At 38.0% G+C, this 20,530-nt stretch overlaps 1 protein-coding gene across 3 annotated transcripts in view; it reads right to left on the minus strand.

Annotated features, from left to right (window-relative positions):
• The window catches only part of LOC308681292 (ubiquitin-associated protein 2-like), a 30,898-nt gene extending 12,295 nt beyond the window's left edge, over positions 1–18,603 (minus strand). The window contains exons 1-17 of one of the 3 annotated variants that reach the window (XM_081350046.1): positions 18,557–18,603; positions 17,388–17,525; positions 17,209–17,286; positions 12,035–12,145; positions 11,650–11,794; positions 11,418–11,492; positions 10,560–10,620; positions 10,373–10,449; positions 6,460–6,512; positions 6,309–6,379; positions 4,501–4,687; positions 3,906–4,110; positions 3,538–3,773; positions 3,197–3,384; positions 740–884; positions 236–275; positions 4–124 (exon numbers count right to left, since the gene is read on the minus strand). In XM_081350046.1, coding sequence (XP_081206172.1) covers positions 4–124; positions 236–275; positions 740–884; positions 3,197–3,384; positions 3,538–3,773; positions 3,906–4,110; positions 4,501–4,687; positions 6,309–6,379; positions 6,460–6,512; positions 10,373–10,449; positions 10,560–10,620; positions 11,418–11,492; positions 11,650–11,794; positions 12,035–12,145; positions 17,209–17,286; positions 17,388–17,483 — 1,889 coding nt within the window. In that variant the 5' untranslated portion in view covers positions 17,484–17,525; positions 18,557–18,603. Of the gene's footprint in view, positions 1–3; positions 125–235; positions 276–739; positions 885–3,196; positions 3,385–3,537; positions 3,774–3,905; positions 4,111–4,500; positions 4,688–6,308; positions 6,380–6,459; positions 6,513–10,372; positions 10,450–10,559; positions 10,621–11,417; positions 11,493–11,649; positions 11,795–12,034; positions 12,146–17,208; positions 17,287–17,387; positions 17,526–18,522 lie in introns of all 3 variants that reach the window. The other 2 variants (XM_081350047.1, XM_081350045.1) reach the window with 2 other exon arrangements.
• Positions 18,604–20,530: the final 1,927 nt, after the last annotated feature.

Raw genomic sequence — 20,530 nt, forward strand, 5'->3', positions numbered from 1 at the left:
TACCTGCTAAGTGATGAAAGAGCTGTGCTGAGGGCAGGCGGTGCGGTTGAAGAGGAGGAAGATGACAAGCCGTTATCAGTGTGCAGGGCTGTGGATATGGGCTGAGGGGTGCTGGACGGAGCAGCTGCAGATATATATCAGGACAAAAATGTCAATTGTGGCTAATGCTACAAATTCACATGGCAAAGAACAAACAGGCAAAAATGGAAAATCTTCTAATACAGAACTCAGTTACCTTCCTGTGCACTAGACGTCCTCATTTCACTGAATCCATTCTGTGGGGAAACCGATAAACAGATTCAGCTATAAGCTAAACTAACATTTCACTGTTCGTATGCAGTTATACAAAGATATTAAGCATTAATAAATTACAAATAAAAAGTCATACAGGTTTGTAAAAAAAATCTGGGTGAACAATTTCTTTAAGTGCATTTAATTTTTCTTTGTTTGGGTGAATTTGTGGATAGCAGAATTTGGTTTGTTTAATTTGTATGATGCAATTTTCTAAACTTAAATTCCAATCTGCATAGAAACTGGGACTCAACAGGTTTGACCAATGAAACACACACACACAAAAAAGATAAGATATCTATAAAAGATTATAAGAACCCTGCATATAATCAATCTAGCTCTGGTTTCTAGATAGTTCAGTGCAAGCCATCTAATTAAAAGAACGGTCACAGTTCATAAACCAGTGAATGTGCCTTAAAAGTGAAAAGATGAAAAGCGTTTGTCATACACTGAGAGGGGTGGTGGCGGATGACTCCACTCTGTTGGCTGAGGAGGGAGCCAAAACAGAAGGAGCAGTAGTGCTCGGTAAACCCAGAGAGGCAGATGGGTAACTGGACTCCATTACTGCTGGAGGCAAGCCACCTAGAGACTCACTAAAAGGAAAAAGAGAGAAAAAAGATACCTTGATTAGAACTGTCACTTGTTTGTGGAATGTTCTGGGTTTAAATCACTGATCCTATATATAGAGAACTGGTTCGCTCATGACATCATACAAAGTGAACCCACCGCGCCACCATATTGGTATTCCCTAGAAAACTCACGCATTCTACTGAATTAATTGAAAATTATAAGATTTTACTGAGAATACATTGACTAACGAGACCGTTTTTATATCTGAAATCTCCCTGTACATTCGCAAACGTCCTAAGCATGTAAATGGTTATTTGTTCAAAGTCAGGAAGTTCTCCTGCTTATTAAAACGTTTCGTTCATATTCATTACAGTAGTGAACATCAGTGAGCATTCTGAAATGGGAATATAGATTTATGTCTTGTAACCTGAAATCGCCTTGTACTGATGCACATTTCAAAGTAAAATAACTGGCTGTAGAAGTGTTTTTCAGAGAAACGAGCATTTGTGAACTTGGCAGGTTTCCTCAATATATGCAAACATTATGGTATTTTTTAAAGCTTTAGTAGACCGAAAAAGTTACACACAGCACCTTTAATGTAGATATATCGTAAAACTAATCCTGTGATACTGAGATGCTGCAAATCGGGTGATTTTAGGTCAATGTCTTGGCTATGAGTCAATGATGACCTGTCAGTAGGGAATAGTAAGATGGCCGCTCGAACACTTCCGGTGGCTTGACTTTAATTGACTTTGTGGCCATGTTGATTTCCAGAGTCAAACATTTGCTAAATATGGAAGAATCACTTACAGATAGTGTAAGGTTCTAGTTCACCCAAAAAGGAAAATTCTGTCATTTACTCACCCTTATGTCATTCCAAACCTATGACTTTTGCTCATCTTTAAAACACATGAAGATATTTTTCACATGAAGATATTTTTAATGAAACCTGGGAGATGTCACTCCACTGGAAGTCCATTCCACCAAAACCTTACGTACGTTTACTGTAATGCCCTCCATAGTCACAGTGTGTATCAGTGCAATGCCAGTCACAAAAAGTTACATTTTGACTGTTCTCTCTGCAGATGTTCTTTACTTTTTTTGTATAAGCTGTTTTTTTTTTTGTCTGAAGGATTATATTGCTCATTGCACATAACAGGAGGATGATGGATAGAAGTCTATTATTTTATGTTAGAGATTCAGAATATGGTGAAGTTTGTATTAATTTACTACAAGTATGCTGCTAGTTCAGGCACACATTTATTTTTCTGTTGGTTCTTTGCAATGTTGGGACATATGCTGGGAAATGTAAACTTACAGTTGACTTGCCAAATCACTTCCATTTGTTTTATTAATAAAATATATTGGAAGTAAATTATTTACGGGTCATTATAAATCATTTGCTTTAAAAGTACCAAGTAGTCACACACAAAAAAAAAGATGCATCGATGATCGTTTTAGCATCACAGCCCTCTGAATCATAATGGAATCGTGAGGTGGCTAGAGATTCCCAGACTCTGCTTGATTCATGTGGATTTATAAACATTTTGTACAGTCTTGAAGAGTACTAGTCAAAAGGGACAGAAATCTCTCAGGTTTCATTAAAATATTTGAAAAAAAGTTTGCTTCAAAGATGAACTAAAGTCTTCCGTGTTTGGGGCTTCGTCTACACTAACCCAGATATATTTGAAAACGCATCCTTTTCTCTACGTTTTGACCTACCATCCACACTGAGACACTGTTTTTGTCCTACAAAAACGGAGGTATTTGGAGACGCTATCCCAAGTGGATATATTTGAAAAAGCCATTTACTCATTGTAGTGTCGAATGTGGAAACTAGGGCTGCACCGATATGAAATTTGGTCGATAAAGCAAGCCGACAATTCTTTATATTTGAAAACCAATAGCCAGTGTTGGGGAAAGTTACTTTAAAAGTAACTTTGTTGTGGATGTGCTTTATGTGTCTTGTATTACCTCCAACTTATTGCCCCGTCCATTTAAAATTCCTCAATTTAGGCGGAAAGTAAATTAATGCCTGGTGGAAAAAAACGCATGTCAAAGCTTCTTACAATTTACACATACGCAGTACAGGAATGTTTTCAGACATTTCAGTGTGGATGAGCAACTTTTGGAAAATGCTTAAAGTAGCGTGGCGAAGATTTTTTTTAAACGTGAACACTTTTCAAATGCATCCGGTTTAGTGTAGTTGCAGCCTGGAACAAAATGAGGGTGAGTAGATGAGAGTTTTCATTTTTGGGTGAAATATCCCTTTAAGATGAAAATATCCCTTGTAAACATGCTAATTAGGAAGTGTCACACAGGTGGTCAGACAGACCTGACGGTGGTGGGCTTGGAGTACAAGCTGCACTGGGTCTGAGGTGCAGCCGCAGGTTCCTGATAGTTACTTTCAGATTGGTCGAGATTCTCCACAGTGGATTCAGATCCAAAATCGAGCGCGCCGAACTGCACGTTCAGCCCGGACACGTCAGCAGAGCCTGGCATCTCTACTGCCGAAGAAGGGATCTGGCAACACAACATGAAAAGCCATTAAACTATTTGAATGAGGTAAATTCTTTAAAAAACTTTAATGGCTGTCAAATTGAATCGCTAATGTTAACATTAATGTTACAAGGCACACACACAATACTACGGGTGCTACGAGTTTACTTTTGTTACCTTAGATGGAGGGGGCGCTCTCCGTCTTTGTGGTCTGAAGTTTCGGGGTTGTGGCGGCTCTGCAGTGATAACGACAGGCTCACAGAAGGGTTTCAGTGTTGGAGAAGGCTCATCATATGGGGGAAGTGGGACGGGGTCTCGGGCCTGAGCCGGCAGGTCCGACTGGAGTGCTGCATTTTGATGCTGGGTCAGATGACTGAGGATGGGAGATGGGTCGGGTTGGGCCTTGAGGTCCACTTAAGACAAAAGATGTGGTCAGTCTTTGTTTTACTACAAAACTATATCGACTGCAATGGTCAATGGCATTCAGTTGCATGTGTACATGTAATCAGCCATTACATAGTATAAACAGTATGCGTAATACTCACGGTGAGCTACTGTAACAGGGGTCTCCTTGGGTTCATTCAATGTCATGGGTGTGGATTCAATAGGCATCGGAGCAGTGGATTCAACAGCTGCAGTGCCATTGCTCAGGGCCCCTGAAATCTGATTGGACAGAGGAGCGATTCGAGGTGTGCTGATTGGCTCAGTTTTCTGCACATCACTGTAGGGAAGCCTGGATCCCGGCATGCTCTAGAAGGAAAAAGAAAGCGTTGTCATTATTCCAAAATTTCAGTAGTCAAAACCAATTTCAGTAAAATTTCAGTTGTCAATACCAATTTTGACACCAAAGCAAAAACTATGCCAACCGATATGCATTGTTTTACTAAGTTTTAAGTTTCGTCTTTGTACCAAAGCACTGGTCCTTTTAGACATTTCTTATTACAAAAATTGTAAAGAAAATGCTATGTAATAGTGGACACTATTGGCACCATATCAGTTATGAGGAATTTTTTTGCCCGAGCCCACACTTTTGAATTGTAGTGGATCTTGTGTGAATAATTACTAACATAGCCAGAATAATCTTATAAATCTGTGGTAAAGGTGCAGAGTCAAGTGCTGTATGTGTGCCTGTGTTCTCACCGATGCAGCATGTGCATAAGTGCCAGCAGCAGCAGAAGCGTAGCTGTGTGTGTGCGCTCGGGTGGAGTACTGCTGGGAGTTGGTGAACACCAGGCTCTGAGTGAGCGTATCAAGGGATGATGGCTCCAATCCGACCAGCTCAGAGTCGCCATCAGCCACCTTAGGCAACAGAGAGCTGAGATCCATCCTGATGAGCAGAGACAAACAATCAGACAACTACAAAAAAAGGCCATTACTCTGTGATGCGTTTTTCTTCGGTTCTGATGCTTCCACAACACAGGAAAAGAGGATATTCTAGGGGACTCCACTTATATACACCTGCTCATCTGTCACGCTTGCTTAGTTGTAAGGATGTGTGCTTCGTTTTATTTTAATTGCAAAACATAAGTCGTAAATTCACGAGACAGGGAGGGGAATCATACCTGAATGCTTGCCAAATATTTTAGAGAACACGGGTAGAGAGATATAGGTCTAAACTTGCTGCTCTTAACTGCTTGTTGAACATTTAATACAGAGATGATTAAGCACTAGACAAACCACTCTTTATCATGTAGTGATTTAGTGGTCAAGGAAAAACAAATAGTCAGCATCTTTGGTCAGAAACTCTTCAAATGAAATTTATATAAAATGATACCGAGCCAACAAGAGTACAAACAAATTGTAGATAATGAAAAATGTGACTGACAGAGTAAGAAGTAATTCCATTGTAATCCTAGGTGTGCTACTTAAAAATTAATAAAAGTACTATATATTAGATATTAGGATCAACCCCTTGAGATGAATCATCTCGTTTTCGAGGGGGTCCATCGATAACAATATACTACTTCAAAATGTTTACAAATCACTTTTCAAACTGACAAATAAAGATGCATTGTTAAATAATTCAGATGTGCAGTTAAATGTAATAAGCTGCTTATTAAATGTAATTTTTTAATATGCTCTTTAAAACTTACATATAGCTTTTCTTTATCAATTTGCATTTTCTTTATAACGCCACTCACTTAATAAGCTGCTCCCATGTTTGACCTGGCCAATGACTTTTTTTAAGGAATAGTTCCCCCAAAAATGAAAATTCTGTAATTAATGACTCACCCTAATGTCATTCCAAACCCGTAAGACGTTTGGAATGACATTAGGGTGAGTCATTAAGTTCACATCTTCGGAACACAAATGAAGATATTTTGATGAAATTCGAGAGCTTCAGAATACTTTCTGAAGTATACTATAGCTTTAGTACACTTTATAATTTTTTTTTTGTTCAAAATTAAAAATTAAATGAGTCAATACACCAATCCTTCTTCCAAAACATGTTTTTGTCTTGCCCTGATTGACTATATTGACTATTATAAGTGTTTATATTTTAGACCTAGCGGGACGGTTTTAGCAAGAAATTGTGAAAGAGAAAAATTGTTCATTATGGGTTGTTAGAGCTGTGCTGGAATAAATTTTTAAGGAAGTAACATCTATTAATGGGTATAGCTATATACAGTAACGTATTCAGCTAAAGATATTTTCCATCTAAACTGGTTTTTATCTCTTAAGCCTAGTAGTGAATGTTTTGTGAGTACCGGTAGTAGGATAATCTCTCACAGCTAGAGGGCCAAAAGTTAGTGTTCCTTTAGACAAATTAAATGAGCATTTGTCAATCTGAAGAGGGATTTTAAGCTAAAAAAATTCAAATTTGAATATGAATAATTGAATTTATTTGAACTAAGTCATTTTTATTTTTTTATTTTTAAGTGGCACTCCTAGGCCTCCACACATCTGAGCTCTGTGCTGGAAAGTGCTGAAGCACAGGAAGCACTCACCCCTGTCCAGGCTGCATGGGGTTCTTGGAGCCAAGAGCATAGGAAGCAGTGAACACTTTGGTCTCAGATAGCTGATAAATGGAGAAGCGAGCGTTACACATTGACATCACGATCAACTTTTCCAGTTTCATTTTAACATGAGATCACTCACATCTTCATTCCAGTCTTCGGCTGCCCAATCTTCCAGACTGTCCTTCCAGGCTCCTGACAGGAGAGCAGAGTTTAGAGAAGGTTTTTTTAGGGCCCAAGCCCTGAAAGGGCGAAGGCCCTATTGTTTCCGTAAGGATTATTTTTTTTTTTTTTCTTCATTATTTTTTTTTTTGCCTTTTTGCCACTTTTGGGGCCCTTAACCTGCTCAAAAACTCTTGAAATTTTGCACACACGTCAGAACCTGCGGCCATCAGGGCCGGGCTGAAGCTGGTACTGGGGCGTGGCAGGGGGGCTCGACAGCGCCCCCTGGAATGGGGTCCGAAAACTTGGTCCATAAATCAAACACGCTTGCATGTAATAATATGAAACTCAGTACACATATATATCTCATCGGGCCGAACAACTTTCGTGCTCTAAGTTTTACAAAAGCCCAACAGGAAGTCGGTTATTATACGTTGTTTGGAAAACGCATACAATGGAATGTGAAATACTCCTCCTAGGGATTTCATCCGATCGCCACCAAACTCTGTGAGAATAAAGTCAAGACATTGAGGATGAATTCTTGCGAACGGATTTTTGATATCTCGAACGGTTTGGCCGTGGCGAGGAAACAAATTTATGGCGAATAATGGGACACAGGAAGTGTGTTATAACTTCTGCATACATTAACTGATCTTGATGAAACTTCAGCAGTGTGTTCGTTGTAAGAGGCCGATCACATGGATGTGACTATTGTGAGTCAAAGTTATAGCGCCACCAACTGGCAGCAGGAAGTGTGTCACTTTCAAAATGCTTTGAAGTCACCCTCTTAATTTTACCCGATTTGCTTCAAACTTTATGTGTATAATGTAAACACAGGGCAGATGTAGACCTGTGAAAGGATTATTGATATCTTAGATACTGTTGCCGTGGCAACGCATCAAGTTTTAATATTCTTTTCGGATGCGTTTGAGACTCTTAACATGCTTGAAATTGGATGAAACTCGACAGACACATAACACTTATTAGCCAGTAGACATGTGAAAAGTTTCAGAAACGGGCGTGGCAGGGGGGCTCAACAGCGCCCTCTTGAACAGGGTCTGAAAACTTGGTCCATATATCAAACACGCTTGCATGAAATAATATGAAACTCGGTACACATATAGATTTCGTCGGGCCGAACAACTTTCCCTCTGACAAGTTTCACGCCAGCCCAACAGGAAGTCAGCTATTATGGGTTGTTTGTAAAACGCTTGCTGTGGAATGTGATGTACTCCTCCTAGAGAATTCATTCAATCACCTCCAAACTCAGTCAGCATGAAGTAAAGACATTGAGGATGCTAAATTGCGGACGGATTTTTGATATCTTGAACGGTTTGGCCGTGGTGAGGAAACGAATTTATGGCGAGAAAAGAGAGACACGAAGTGTTATAACTTCTGCATACATCAACTGATCTTGATGAAACTTCAGCAGTGTGTTCGTGGTAAGAGGCCGATCAGATGGATGTGACTATTGTGAGTCAAAGTTATAGCGCCACCAACTGGCAGCAGGAAGTGTGTCACTTTCAACATGCTTTTGACAAAAGTGGGGGGTTAGTTTTAAATACAGTAAAAAAAAAATGTTTTTATATTGTTCTCATCAAGCCGGACAACTTTCTAATTTACATTCATTAGCTCAGAGCAAAAGGAAGTCAGATATTTTGGTCTGAATGTGGATTTTTTTGCAAAATCAGCCTATGAATTTTTAGCCACTCCTCTTAAACTATTTATTTTATTCCCACCAAACTTTTTCAACATGATGAAAATACATTAAATATGCTAAATTGTGAACGGATAATAAATATCTCAAACGGTTTTGCTATGGCGAGGGATTAAAGTAATGTCCAAAAAGGAAAAACTAAAAGCCTCAAATTTTCTAAAAATGTAATTATATACCATTTATTTCTATATAAAAGTATACAAACATCACAACTAAACATTTTATTCTTTTTTTTTCAATTTAAGAATGAATTTTAAGTTTAAAAACTGCCAGAATGGTTGTTTAGTCTAAACAATACATAAATAAAGTCAAACATAGTGCTATACTGCCCTCTTGTGTTCAAAATCAGGTAGGCCTATTATATCTATATATAAATATACTAGGTATGTGACGGTGAGAATATTTTACCACCGGTTAACTGACGTGTGACACCGCTGGGGGCTTTTTAATCGCTAACTTAAAAACGAAAGTAAAATATGTTCGTCCGCACTGACATTTATATTGGTTGAGCGAGCGTTTCAAATGAATTCCTATGGAAGTAGGAATTAACTGAAAAACGTTCACTCTGTTCTGCTCATTCCTCGCCGTGGACGTGCACCGTTATGAATGCCCGTGCAGCCATGAGCATTTTAGTTTCATTTTAAAATTAGCGCCTTTCGGGGGGTGGATTGCTTGAAATTATTTTACAAAAGCACAATTTTGTGTTTTATTGCAACTGTACACAAATATAAGTTAACGCTTTGCAGTTTGAATGTCGTCCTGTATAATGATGGAGTATGTTTTTATGTGTCTACTGTTCAATCGCGCCCACGCCACACACACACACACACACACACACACGGTTTACTATCTTTGTGGGTACTCTCCATGGACTTAATGGTTTTTATACTGAACAAACTGTATATTTTATCTCCTCACACTAACCCTACCCCTAAACCTACCTATCCCATAAAACTTTCTGCATTTTTACATTTCCAAAAAAACTCATTCTGTATGATTTATAATCTTGTTTACCCATGGGGACCTCTATTTAGGTCCCCACTGTGACACGAGTCCCCATGAGTCTGTGTGCATTCAGGTTAAAGTCCCCACCGGGATAGAAAAACATGAACACACACACACACACACACACACACACACACACACACACTCCAGCATTACAATCTTGACATCGCAGCCTGTTCATTATAGCCTTAATAAAATATAATAATAAAATAGTTAACCTAACATATAAAAATTACACTGCTCTAAATAGTCAGTAGTACAATTCGTACATTCACAGTAAGCACCGCTCGCTCCACTGTGATGTTTCCAAGCAAATTTTTGCGCATGTGAAGAGGATGATTTTTTCCATCAATATTGGAACACGAGTGAAGAACAAAGCCTATAATAAAGAATAGTTTAGCATCCAAATACATCGCAAATGTTGAAACATTTTGATTCTGATGAGAGGGTTACGTGAGCCCAACACTGCTTACTTTCATTTTTACTTTTACATTAAATTTAAAGGATTTGTTGTGGAATATTTTGAGTGTATCATAAAATCTGAATAAAAAAAAAAATAATAATAATAAAAAAAAATGAATGAATGAATGAATAAATAAATAAATATATATATGTATGTGTATATATATATATATATATATATATATATATATATATATATATATATATATATATATATATATATATATATATATATATATATATATATATATATATATATATATATATATATATATATATATATATAGCTGCGAGCAGCGATAAAGGGCCAAAGCCGGCGGCACCGCCACCCTAAAGGCACCGGGGTTGCGGTGCCACCGGCTTGGGCCCGTAATCGCTGCTCGCAGCTATATTTTTTGTTTTGTTTTTTTTACAGAGGGTTATATTATATAAAACTCAGAAACCCTGTTTTATTGCTTGTTCATTTACACAAATTTAGCTTTTTGGTTTGATGACTTGCGCTACATAAATCTGTTATGAGATCAGCATTCTGATTTTCAATCAATACAGAGCATGTGGTATGAAATCAATACCACTAAAAACAGTCTCAACTGACGTCAACGCTATTCTGAAAATGGCTTCAGATATGATTAAGTGAAAAGCTTTAGAGAACCAATATCCGCTCTATTAAAGATAGTGTCCAGAATCCAGAACAATAAATTGCACTCACCTGCTCCTTCAGTAGTCTCACTTCCAGGATCCCCTGCCTCAGCAGAGCCGGTGCAGTCAGCAGGGTTAAACGTCCTACTAGTCAAAGACAAGCAAACGAAGGAGGGAGAGTGAGAATGACCAAGAATGGGCACAGGTGTTGTGCGCAAATTTTTTTCTGGTTTTAAAAAACAAGTGTGAACACTCACCCCATTCCCTGAGAGAACCTGCTCATTCCAGCTCCTCTGCCTCTTCCTCGGCCTCCTACACCTGACAAGACACATCAGTATGAATACTAATTAGAACGAGTGAAAATATAGTAAATGTCATAAAACAAAAAAATTCAATACAAAATTGCCAATGTTGTCATTTACTTGCCCTTATGTCTTTCCAAGCAAGTGGTTCTTGTGTACATTTATAAATAGTTTTTTTTCCTCCTGTACCTCAAAGACATCTACATTCAAACATTCAGATATGATTGGCTAACCACCCTGCAAATAAAATGAGGTCATTTAAGAGACATGACAGCCCCTTCTAATGACTCTTTCCAGTCTTTTTTTTGCTCCCTCCCTTATCTTCCCCTCTCGAGTTGCAGCTGCTTTAAACAACGCTACGTCACATGAAGTGCCCTACAAACGTTGCTCAGAGTGACACAAATAGCAACACAGGAACAGGCCCCATCCTGCCCAGTCTAAGATACCAGAATGCATACCGTAGACACGTTCTGTCCAAATATCATACACATAATAATAAATGTTACACTGTAGACAATTACATATAATAGATCAAAATTCGGGTCGCTAATTCGAAAGCAAAATGTGCATGGCCGCTCAGGCATTCATAATGGTGCTGATTAACATCTTGCATATTCTTCAAGGGGTATGCAAACTTATGAGCAGAACTGTACTGTCTTACTGACCCCAAACTTTTAAAGAGTAGTGTACTTCTAGTTTTCAAATTATATTTGAGTGATACTTTTTATGCAGCTAATCAACTTAAAAACCACTTCAGGGGGTAGCACTGTGTTAGTGAGCAGTAATGCCTTGGAGTGAGAATAATGCTCTGACCTCTCCCTCTTCCTCTTCGCCCACGGTCTCCTCTCTCTCCTGGAGCTGAATCAAACCCGTTCTCTTCCAACCGCCCTTAAAACAACGACAGAGAACAAGAAATGCTCATACAACTGATATCTAAATCACCAAAACAACATTATGCAAGCCATTAGAAACTCTGCCTCAGGCAAAAACACAAATCTATACATGGATGTCAGGATATGTACACACTAATCGCACAGAAACACACCTTCCTGGTTGCGGCTGGCCCCTCGGCCACGTCTGTTTGGACCTGCGCGGCCTCTGCTTTCCCTTTCTCCTCTCTTCTCTCTGCTCTCTGGTGCAGTCCCTTCTTTTCCAACACTTTTCTTCTTGCCAACTGTCTCCCATGAGTCCTGTGCAATCAAGTTAGCACAGCGTGAGAATATTTCAAAACATAATCAGTACATGGATTTATTAACCTCATATCTGTTTATTAAAGATCTGTTGCAGCTTAAATCACTAGTATGGCAGGCTAGTAAAGTTGGAAAAAAATCCATTACATTATTTTAATTCAGTCTAGTTTTTCTGGTATGATTAATACTCTTACGAAATACAGTGAATCAGAAACGAGTAAAACAGGATGAAGTGTGCACCTTGACAGTGACCTCCTCCAGGAGGAAGTTGATAGCCCTGTTGATGTCTCCATTGCAGTCGTGAAGGGCCACCATACACTCATCCTGATTTTTGCCTGTAACCTCCATGAGCTAGGACACAAACAAAACCAAATGCAATCAAATTCTTGAAGATAAAACAAAATACACAAACTATAAAGGGAACCAAGGATGGGAATCAGGTAAATCAAGCATAAGGATTTTTTTATTATTATTCAAGTAGCCTACCATTCATTACAATAAAACTCTGAATGTGCATCTCTGAGCCAGGAATTATACCGATATAATGGGTATCGGTAAAGATAAATTATTTTTACAAATTTTAATTTGACTCATTAAAAGGAACTGCCTCAAAGAGAGTTATTTTTTATTGCAAATTGGATTACACTGATCAAAGTTGAAGTTCGCAATCAGCACGGGCATTGCAACAGAAAAGGAAAAAGTTTTTAATTTATCTTTGAATTATTTTTGCAAAGCCCAGTCTCTTGTGACATTCTATTCAAAATGTAGAGCCCTGTGAAATCGGTTTTATATTTCCCAAAAGCTGTGTTCTCCATTAACATTTTTCTGGATTCAGTTTTAATGGTTTAATTACATTTTAATAATCAAAAACAAGATTTTGGTTATATCGCCCACTGCCAAAATTAAATTAAAGAAACTTTGAATAATGGTTTATTCAACCACTGAATTTAAAAAAAAAAGAATTAACAATAATGAAGTTTTATTTTTTCAGAAATTGTGTTTTTTTTTTTTTTCTCTGTATTCTATGTTTTATGATTAGGGTTGGGTATTGGTTGGGTTTTATCCGATACCAGTACCTAATCGGTATTTTTCAAACGGTTCCGGTGCTTAAACGGTTCTTGAAACGGTACTTAAGAAAACTAAACTGCACACACTTTATCAAAAAAAAAAAAATACCTCTGTGTGTGTGTGTGTGTGTGTGTGTGTCAGGTGTGTGTTTTTGCCTGCCTTACAAGAAAAAGAATCTCTGTAACACTTTACAATAAGGTTTCATTAACATGAACTAAGGATTAACAATACTTTTACCACATTTATTAATCTTATTAATATTAATTTCAACATTTACTTGTACATTATTATCAAATGTTGTATGTTAACATTAGTTAATGCACTGATAACTAATATGAACAATCAATGAACAGCAGATTTTTTTATTAACTAACATTAACAAAGATTAATAAATATTGTAACAAACGTATTGCTCATTGTTAGTTCATGTTAGTCAAAACAATAACTAATGTTAACTAATGAGACCTTATTGTAAAGTGTACCCCAAATCTCTTAGGACTCTTAGGATCTGCTATAATTTTTAATTACAAAATAAAGACAGAACCAGCATATTTGTAGTGCACTGTGTGTGTGATTTTCTGAAAAAGATTTTCTGATTAAATGAAAAATTGTGCCCTTTAAAAGGCTACTGATGTAGCACAAAACACTTGAGTTAAGATCAAAATTTTGTCTTCTCATATTAAGACTTTTACAGAACAGAGAAATATCTGACACTGAGCAGAAATATTTAACACACACAGTATAGCCTCATATAAATATACTTGATATTGATATACTTCATACTTGATATGCAAGATTTGCAGTTGGCATTAAAATGCTAGACTTACCCGAAGAGGAACACTGGCAGCTGAACTTGAACTTTAGTCAAGCGTGTCAGAGGTTTTGGGTTCTAATCCGCATTTGTAGTTTTTTATTTATTTTTTTATTTTTTTAAACCAATTATGCTCATCAGTGGTTGTATATCAAGCAGGGACACTCTGTGTCCATTATATTTTGAGATTTTACCAGAACGAATAGATATGAGGCGCCATCTAGGGCTTAAATCAAACTTCATTCACGCACATATGAAACCCTTGCATACACGTATACTAGGTAGTCACACATACATGTATACTGCTGAATGCTCAAACTAATACATATGAAATGCACAACTTCTAAAGTCGCTCACGCACACACACTCTATAAACTCACGCACTAGACGCGCGGAACTCTCCGCGCACATACTCATCTGAGACGCGAGCACACACACTCACACAAACTCTCCGCGCACATACTCATCTGAGACGCGAGCACACACACACAAACTCTCCGCGCACATAATCATATAAACGCCGCCTCATAAATAGATCGATCTCCGCAACGTATTGAAGCGCACGTCCGAGTGAAGAAAAGTGCGGTGTGCGCGAGCCACGAGAAAACACTGTATCCGCGCCACTGATCGCAGCGGCAACGAGCACTTTGATCACTTGATTTAAAAAAACACATTTCAGCGCTAGATCGTCTCTTATTTAACAAACGAACTAAATGAATGCTTTGCTGGTTAACTGGAGATGTTTTATTATTGGATCATTCGTACCGCGAGATGTTTTATAGGGGGCGGTAAAAAAACGTCAGGCACCGAAATCAGGCACCGAAAGTTTCGTTCTTATTCGGTCTGGTTACTACCGTTTACGTCGGAACCGGTTCCCTATTGGAACCGGGTTTCGGTACCCAACCCTATTTATGATTTAATCAAATTTATTATAAAAAATAGTGGTTATCAAATGAACACTTAAAACTTAATTTAATTCATATTTTAAGATAAAAACTAATTAAATTTGAAAAATTCCTTTCATTTTGGCAAACAAAGTGCTACACAAGAGGTTTACTAAAATTAGAAATGAGACATGAGAAATATATCTATAGAAAGCTTGGAAAGTCTACTAAACCAATTCAAATCAAAAACAAATACTCTGCTTATGTAAACCGTATAAAAGGTGCATTTCTCTCTCATCGTCAACATCTTAGCAGCTGACACTGACTCTGGGGGCTTTTACACAGGGCAAGTGTTTCGGTCCGAGAGCGAATGTCCAAGTCCCGGCGCCCCCCGTTGCGCTGCGTTGGTCTTCACACTCAACTTGACTATCGAAATCTGGTGCATTTGCGTTCATCTTGCATCATCAAAAATGTGCACTACAAACTTTTTTTTTTATTATTAATTTGGTGCTATTATGTGCAGCTGAGTAAATTACACTTGGGTTTACTGTATGTGTTGCATGAAGGCAGCTTTCTGCTGCTTGCAAACAGACGCTTTTGAGGGGACAGTTGCCATTAATTTGCCTCTCTGATTGCACTCACTATGCGCAAATACACTGTAGGCTAATTCTTGATCGTACCCAAGGTAAATCCTCAACACCATCATCCCTAACATCTGTTTTATTGAACTAAATGCATCGTAATCGGCTAAAACGCACGCACAGGTTACTTTACTTCCTGAACAAGTGCGCACTCGAGTCCGTGTTGCTTTCACATTCACACGAATCGCGCAACAGTTACGCATTGCAGTTATTAGCGGAATTATCAACTTTACATGGGTTGTGCCTTGGCACGGCACAGCACAGAACGGATGGATCCAATGTTTAGAGGAGAAGGTGCGGCTGTCGGTCACCGCGCCGGTGTGGATACTGCCATTCGGAATCACAGATTCTACTTTTTGGAAGTATGAACAACAAAAGAATTTTCACCGGAAAATGTCGTCTGAACAAGTAACATCCACTTTTGTTCTGACCAACTAAGGGAAAAAAAGCATTGCAGTAAATCGCGCTGATTAAATCTAACGTTCGCTTATCACGTCAAACCGTGCAAATTATACTTTGTTCTCAAATTGTTAATGTTAACAACATCATCATTGAGTGACTACATTTAAAGGAGAACTCTTGTCAATTTTATCATTGAGCTCATTTTTTTGTACATTTGGAGTGCTGTCAATACAGAGAACAACGACAAAAATCAGTGTTGCCTACACCGAGTTATTCTATTTTTAAAATTTGCACCCTGTTGACTTCAATGGGGCAAGTACTAAACCTGCTTTTAGCCTCTTAACATCCTTGATGTGTCATTACAAGTGCACAGAAAATGTGAGTGATTCCTTCAGAGTGAACACGAGTGAATCTGACTGCAGTAGATGTGAAAGATATGTATAAAAATGATGTTATTTAAGCCAGCGCAAATACCTGTGTTTACATCCTGTTTTCGGTTGAAGTCCAAAGTAATCGATTGCCGAGTTCACGCGCGTGATCATAAGTAACTAAACCTGTGCGCATGAACTCGGCAATCGACTACTTTGGACTTCAACCGAAAACAGGATGTAAACAGGTATTTGCGCTGGCTTAAATAACAATTTTTATACATATCTTTCACATCTACTGCAGTCAGATTCACTCGTGTTCACTCAGAAGGAATCACTCACATTTTCTGTGCACTTGTAATGACACATCAAGGATGTTAAGAGGCTAAAAGCAGGTTTAGTACTTGCCCCATTGAAGTCAACAGGGTGCAAATTTTAAAAATAGAATAACTCGGTGTATTTTTGTCGTTGTTCTCTGTATTGACAGCACTCCAAATGTACAAAAAAATGAGCTCAATGTTAAAATTGACCGGAGTTCTCCTTTAATGCCCTTCAGATTTGTATCCTTGTTTTCGCATGGGCCGGTTGCAGTCTCTTTTTTTCTGTAGCCACTCCGAAGTCTTTTGCATTTCACAACGGGTGAATCTCCAGTTGTCACTGGTGATTGTCGTTTGAGCCTTTCTGGATCAGCCATCAAATTGATAAGTTTAATTATATTAAGTGCTGTGAGAAAAGGCAATAAATCTCCACCTCCAACATCCTCACGCAATATAGCCTACTTGCCGGGACTCCTTCTTTATGTGTACAGATGTGACGTAATGACGCAAAGACATGCTCGCATTTCCCGCGTAAATCCACCAGTACCACTAGAATTAAAAACATTATTACAAGCTTACCGTTTATAATCGAGCTAAGGCAAGCAGATAGTTTTGAACACTGGCTGGTTATGTACTTGCTCAAATTTATTTTGGATAATTTTTAACCCAAAAAAAGATACGGACTGCAGCTTTAAGTAATTAAATTAATATAACGTGTTATTAGTCAACTAATGGCTTAAATGAACTACTAGTCGACTAGAAAAATCTTGTTGAGGGCAGCCCTAGATTTTCTTACCATAGGGCTGCTCATTCCAACTGTGTAGGAAATATCAGTGTATTTTGGTACAGTGTTGGAAGAATAATCAAGAACCGTTAAAAAAAAAAAAAAATCTGGCCACAATTTTCCTTCTGATGTTGCTCACCTGCTGGACTTTGCCCTCAAAATCTGCATCATTTTTGTCGTAAATCATCTGGGCGAGTCGGATCTGTTCCGCTGTGGCCTAGAGATAGATGACATTCATAATCAAAACACAGAGTCATAGGTAGGAACTCTGGCCTGTTCATTATGTCAAACCTCAGTGATGGAGTGTGTGTTGCTTACCTGTATCTGTTTCTGTGGCTGTGAGGTGTGTGTGGTTTGTTGTAGGGCTCTGTCCCGATTGCCCCTGGCAGCATCAGTGACCACTGAAGTCATCATAAACAGTATATACAAAATAATGTATGTACAAAATAGAAAATTCTGGAGGAGAGGAGGAAACAGAGACAGAATATTACACACACAAGACTATTAAAAAAAAGTATTCCCAAGATGTTTGTGTAAGAAAAGGTTAGTGACAGGTGCAAGCGGGCCTGTGGCTAGTTTAACTCTTAGCTCTGTGCTTCCCATGTAAGACTATCACTCCCCTATCTGCCCAGCACTTAAATATAGCCATGCAAACATAGTCTGGACTGGTGTCCACTTACACACCCACCTAAACTCCACTCCTGAAAAAATAAAACACGCCTGCAACAACATATAAACAGCACATCAATCTTAAAGGGACAGTTCACCTAAAACTAAAAGTCAGTCATATGGGTTTGAAACATTATAACGGTATAAAAAAATGCTATATTTTTGTGGGTTTATCTTTTTAACAAGGACTGAATTTCAAAACCTACCGAGTCGCCTACTTAGATCGCACACTTCGGCAACGCACAGTTCGGCCAAAAACGCAGTCTAGATAACGTTAGGGGGATTGATGAGATTAGAACGAAAACATCTTTGCTAATGGCCGACTAAAAATAATCGCGGTAACGGTTTATAACCGTCGCTAACAACATTTATATCAACCTTCACGACGGACTAAAACAACACAGATTGGACCAGCAACCGTGAAATGGCCCTTAGTAACAGACACACGAACTCGTGCGAGTGATCATATTATTCGGGTATATGTTCGCTCAATTAAAAGCCACAACTGCGTCATGTTAACAGTCAGTTTGGCCACGGTTAGAATAGACGGGATTTTAAAAACAAGCAGATGCTAACAGGCTCGGCTAACTGTTTGGGCTGCACCACGCCGCGCCGCTGCTAATGCTACGAACAACCGACAACAAACGCCAGCTAATCTGCCACTAATAATAAGGCAAAATGAAGTAATGTAAACCCTTAATCACTGGCAAGATAAAAACATATGCTCTTTTTACAAGTAGACGGTAATGGGTTTGCTTTCGCTTTTTCGGAACCACAGACATACCCTCTCCGCTCCCTCAAACGCTGTGTGTTTTTACCTGCCCACCGACCGCACGCGCTTCCCTACAAACAGCAGCGTGAAGCTCGCAACGAGGAACAAAGATGTTTTTCAATATAAAAGCCTAGACGACATTATTCAAATAAAAGTCCCGAGCCGTGCAGCATAGAATGACGGAATCCACAAGGCTTTGTAGATAAATGTAAATATAGTACATATATTTGCGAGTAAATATAGCAAAAAGAAAGTCGTTTCGATGTTATAGGTCCCTTTCAAATGAGTGTGAAGTTATCATTTGCAGCTCAAAGTTTTGTCCATAAGTATTTATCTTAAGTTTTTTTTTATAGATATTTGTATTAACCTTCTTATTAAACGAATTATATAAAACTATGTTGTCAGTGCACTACAAATATGCTGGTTCTGTCTTTATTTTGTAATTAAAAATTATAGCAGATCCTAAGAGTCCTAAGAGATTTGGGGTACACTTTACAATAAGGTCTCATTAGTTAACATTAGTTATTGTTTTGACTAACATGAACTAACAATGAGCAATACGTTTGTTACAATATTTATTAATCTTTGTTAATGTTAGTTAATAAAAAAATCTGCTGTTCATTGATTGTTCATATTAGTTATCAGTGCATTAACTAATGTTAACATACAACATTTGATAATAATGTACAAGTAAATGTTGAAATTAATATTAATAAGATTAATAAATGTGGTAAAAGTATTGTTAATCCTTAGTTCATGTTAATGAAACCTTATTGTAAAGTGTTACAGAGATTCTTTTTCTTGTAAGGCAGGCAAAAACACACACCTGACACACACACACACACACACACACACACACACACACACACACACACACACACACACACACACACACACACACACACACACACACACACACACACACACACACACACACACACACACACACACACACACACACACACACACACACACACACAGATGTAGAGTGGGATCAAAGATTGATAGTTGAGCCAGAAAATTCAACATTTACAAAAAAAAGTCATATCTAAACCGTTACAGAAAGTAGTCTTTATGTCGAAATATAAATGCAATAGCTAATAAAAAGTAATTGATTATGTCTGAAGTATTAAATCTGTTCTCATATAGTGTTGCTATAAAGTGGTTATACTATGCTTTACATTTTATTTTATTTATTTATTTCAACCACATAGCATGAAATCTGCATATTTGTACTTGCACACAATGCATTAATTATATAAAAAAAAGAACAAAACGTTTTTTACTTTTTATTTGTATTATTTTATATAGAAATAAATGCATGATTTATTATTTAGAAGATATGTCACAGAGTCAGCCACACGTCACAAGTCTTGTCTCCAGTCTCCAGTCTCGTTCCCGCTGTTTCACCACCACTCTGCTTAATAAACACTGTTTGCACTTTAAGTGTGACAATATGAGACACTTCCCCTATTTGTCATTAATCTAATCCCTTGTCATGGCAACAACATTCAAGATATCAATACCTGATCGCAATTTAGCATCTTCAATATATTGGCATCATGTTGAGAAAGTTTGGTGTGAATTGTATGACGCCCTTTGGAGCAGTACTTAAAATTGAACAGCTTGATTCATAATATCCACATTCAAACACAGATATCTGACTTCCTGTTAGTGAGAGCTAATTACTGTAAATTAGAAAGTTATCTGGCTCGATGAGAACAATATATATAGTGAGTTTGGTGACTGTAGGTAAAACTAACCCCCAACTTTAATCAGAAGGTGGCGCTACTGAACCCCTACATGCCCATTTCACACAGCTATAGTTACAACACGCTTCCTGTTTGCTTTTTTTCTCCATAAATTTGTTGCCCAAGTGCCCGAAATGTTGAAAAAAATGTACCTAAGGAAAACAATAGTGCCTTCTCCCTTTCAGTGTTTGGGCCTATTAGAACAGCAAAGAGTTAACAAATGTAGTGTCATGGCACAGAACATGCAAATCATGAAGTGTGATGACAGG

The sequence above is a fragment of the Scardinius erythrophthalmus genome (assembly GCF_964197995.2).
Source record: "Scardinius erythrophthalmus genome assembly, chromosome: 20".
Classification (NCBI taxonomy): domain Eukaryota; kingdom Metazoa; phylum Chordata; class Actinopteri; order Cypriniformes; family Leuciscidae; genus Scardinius; species Scardinius erythrophthalmus.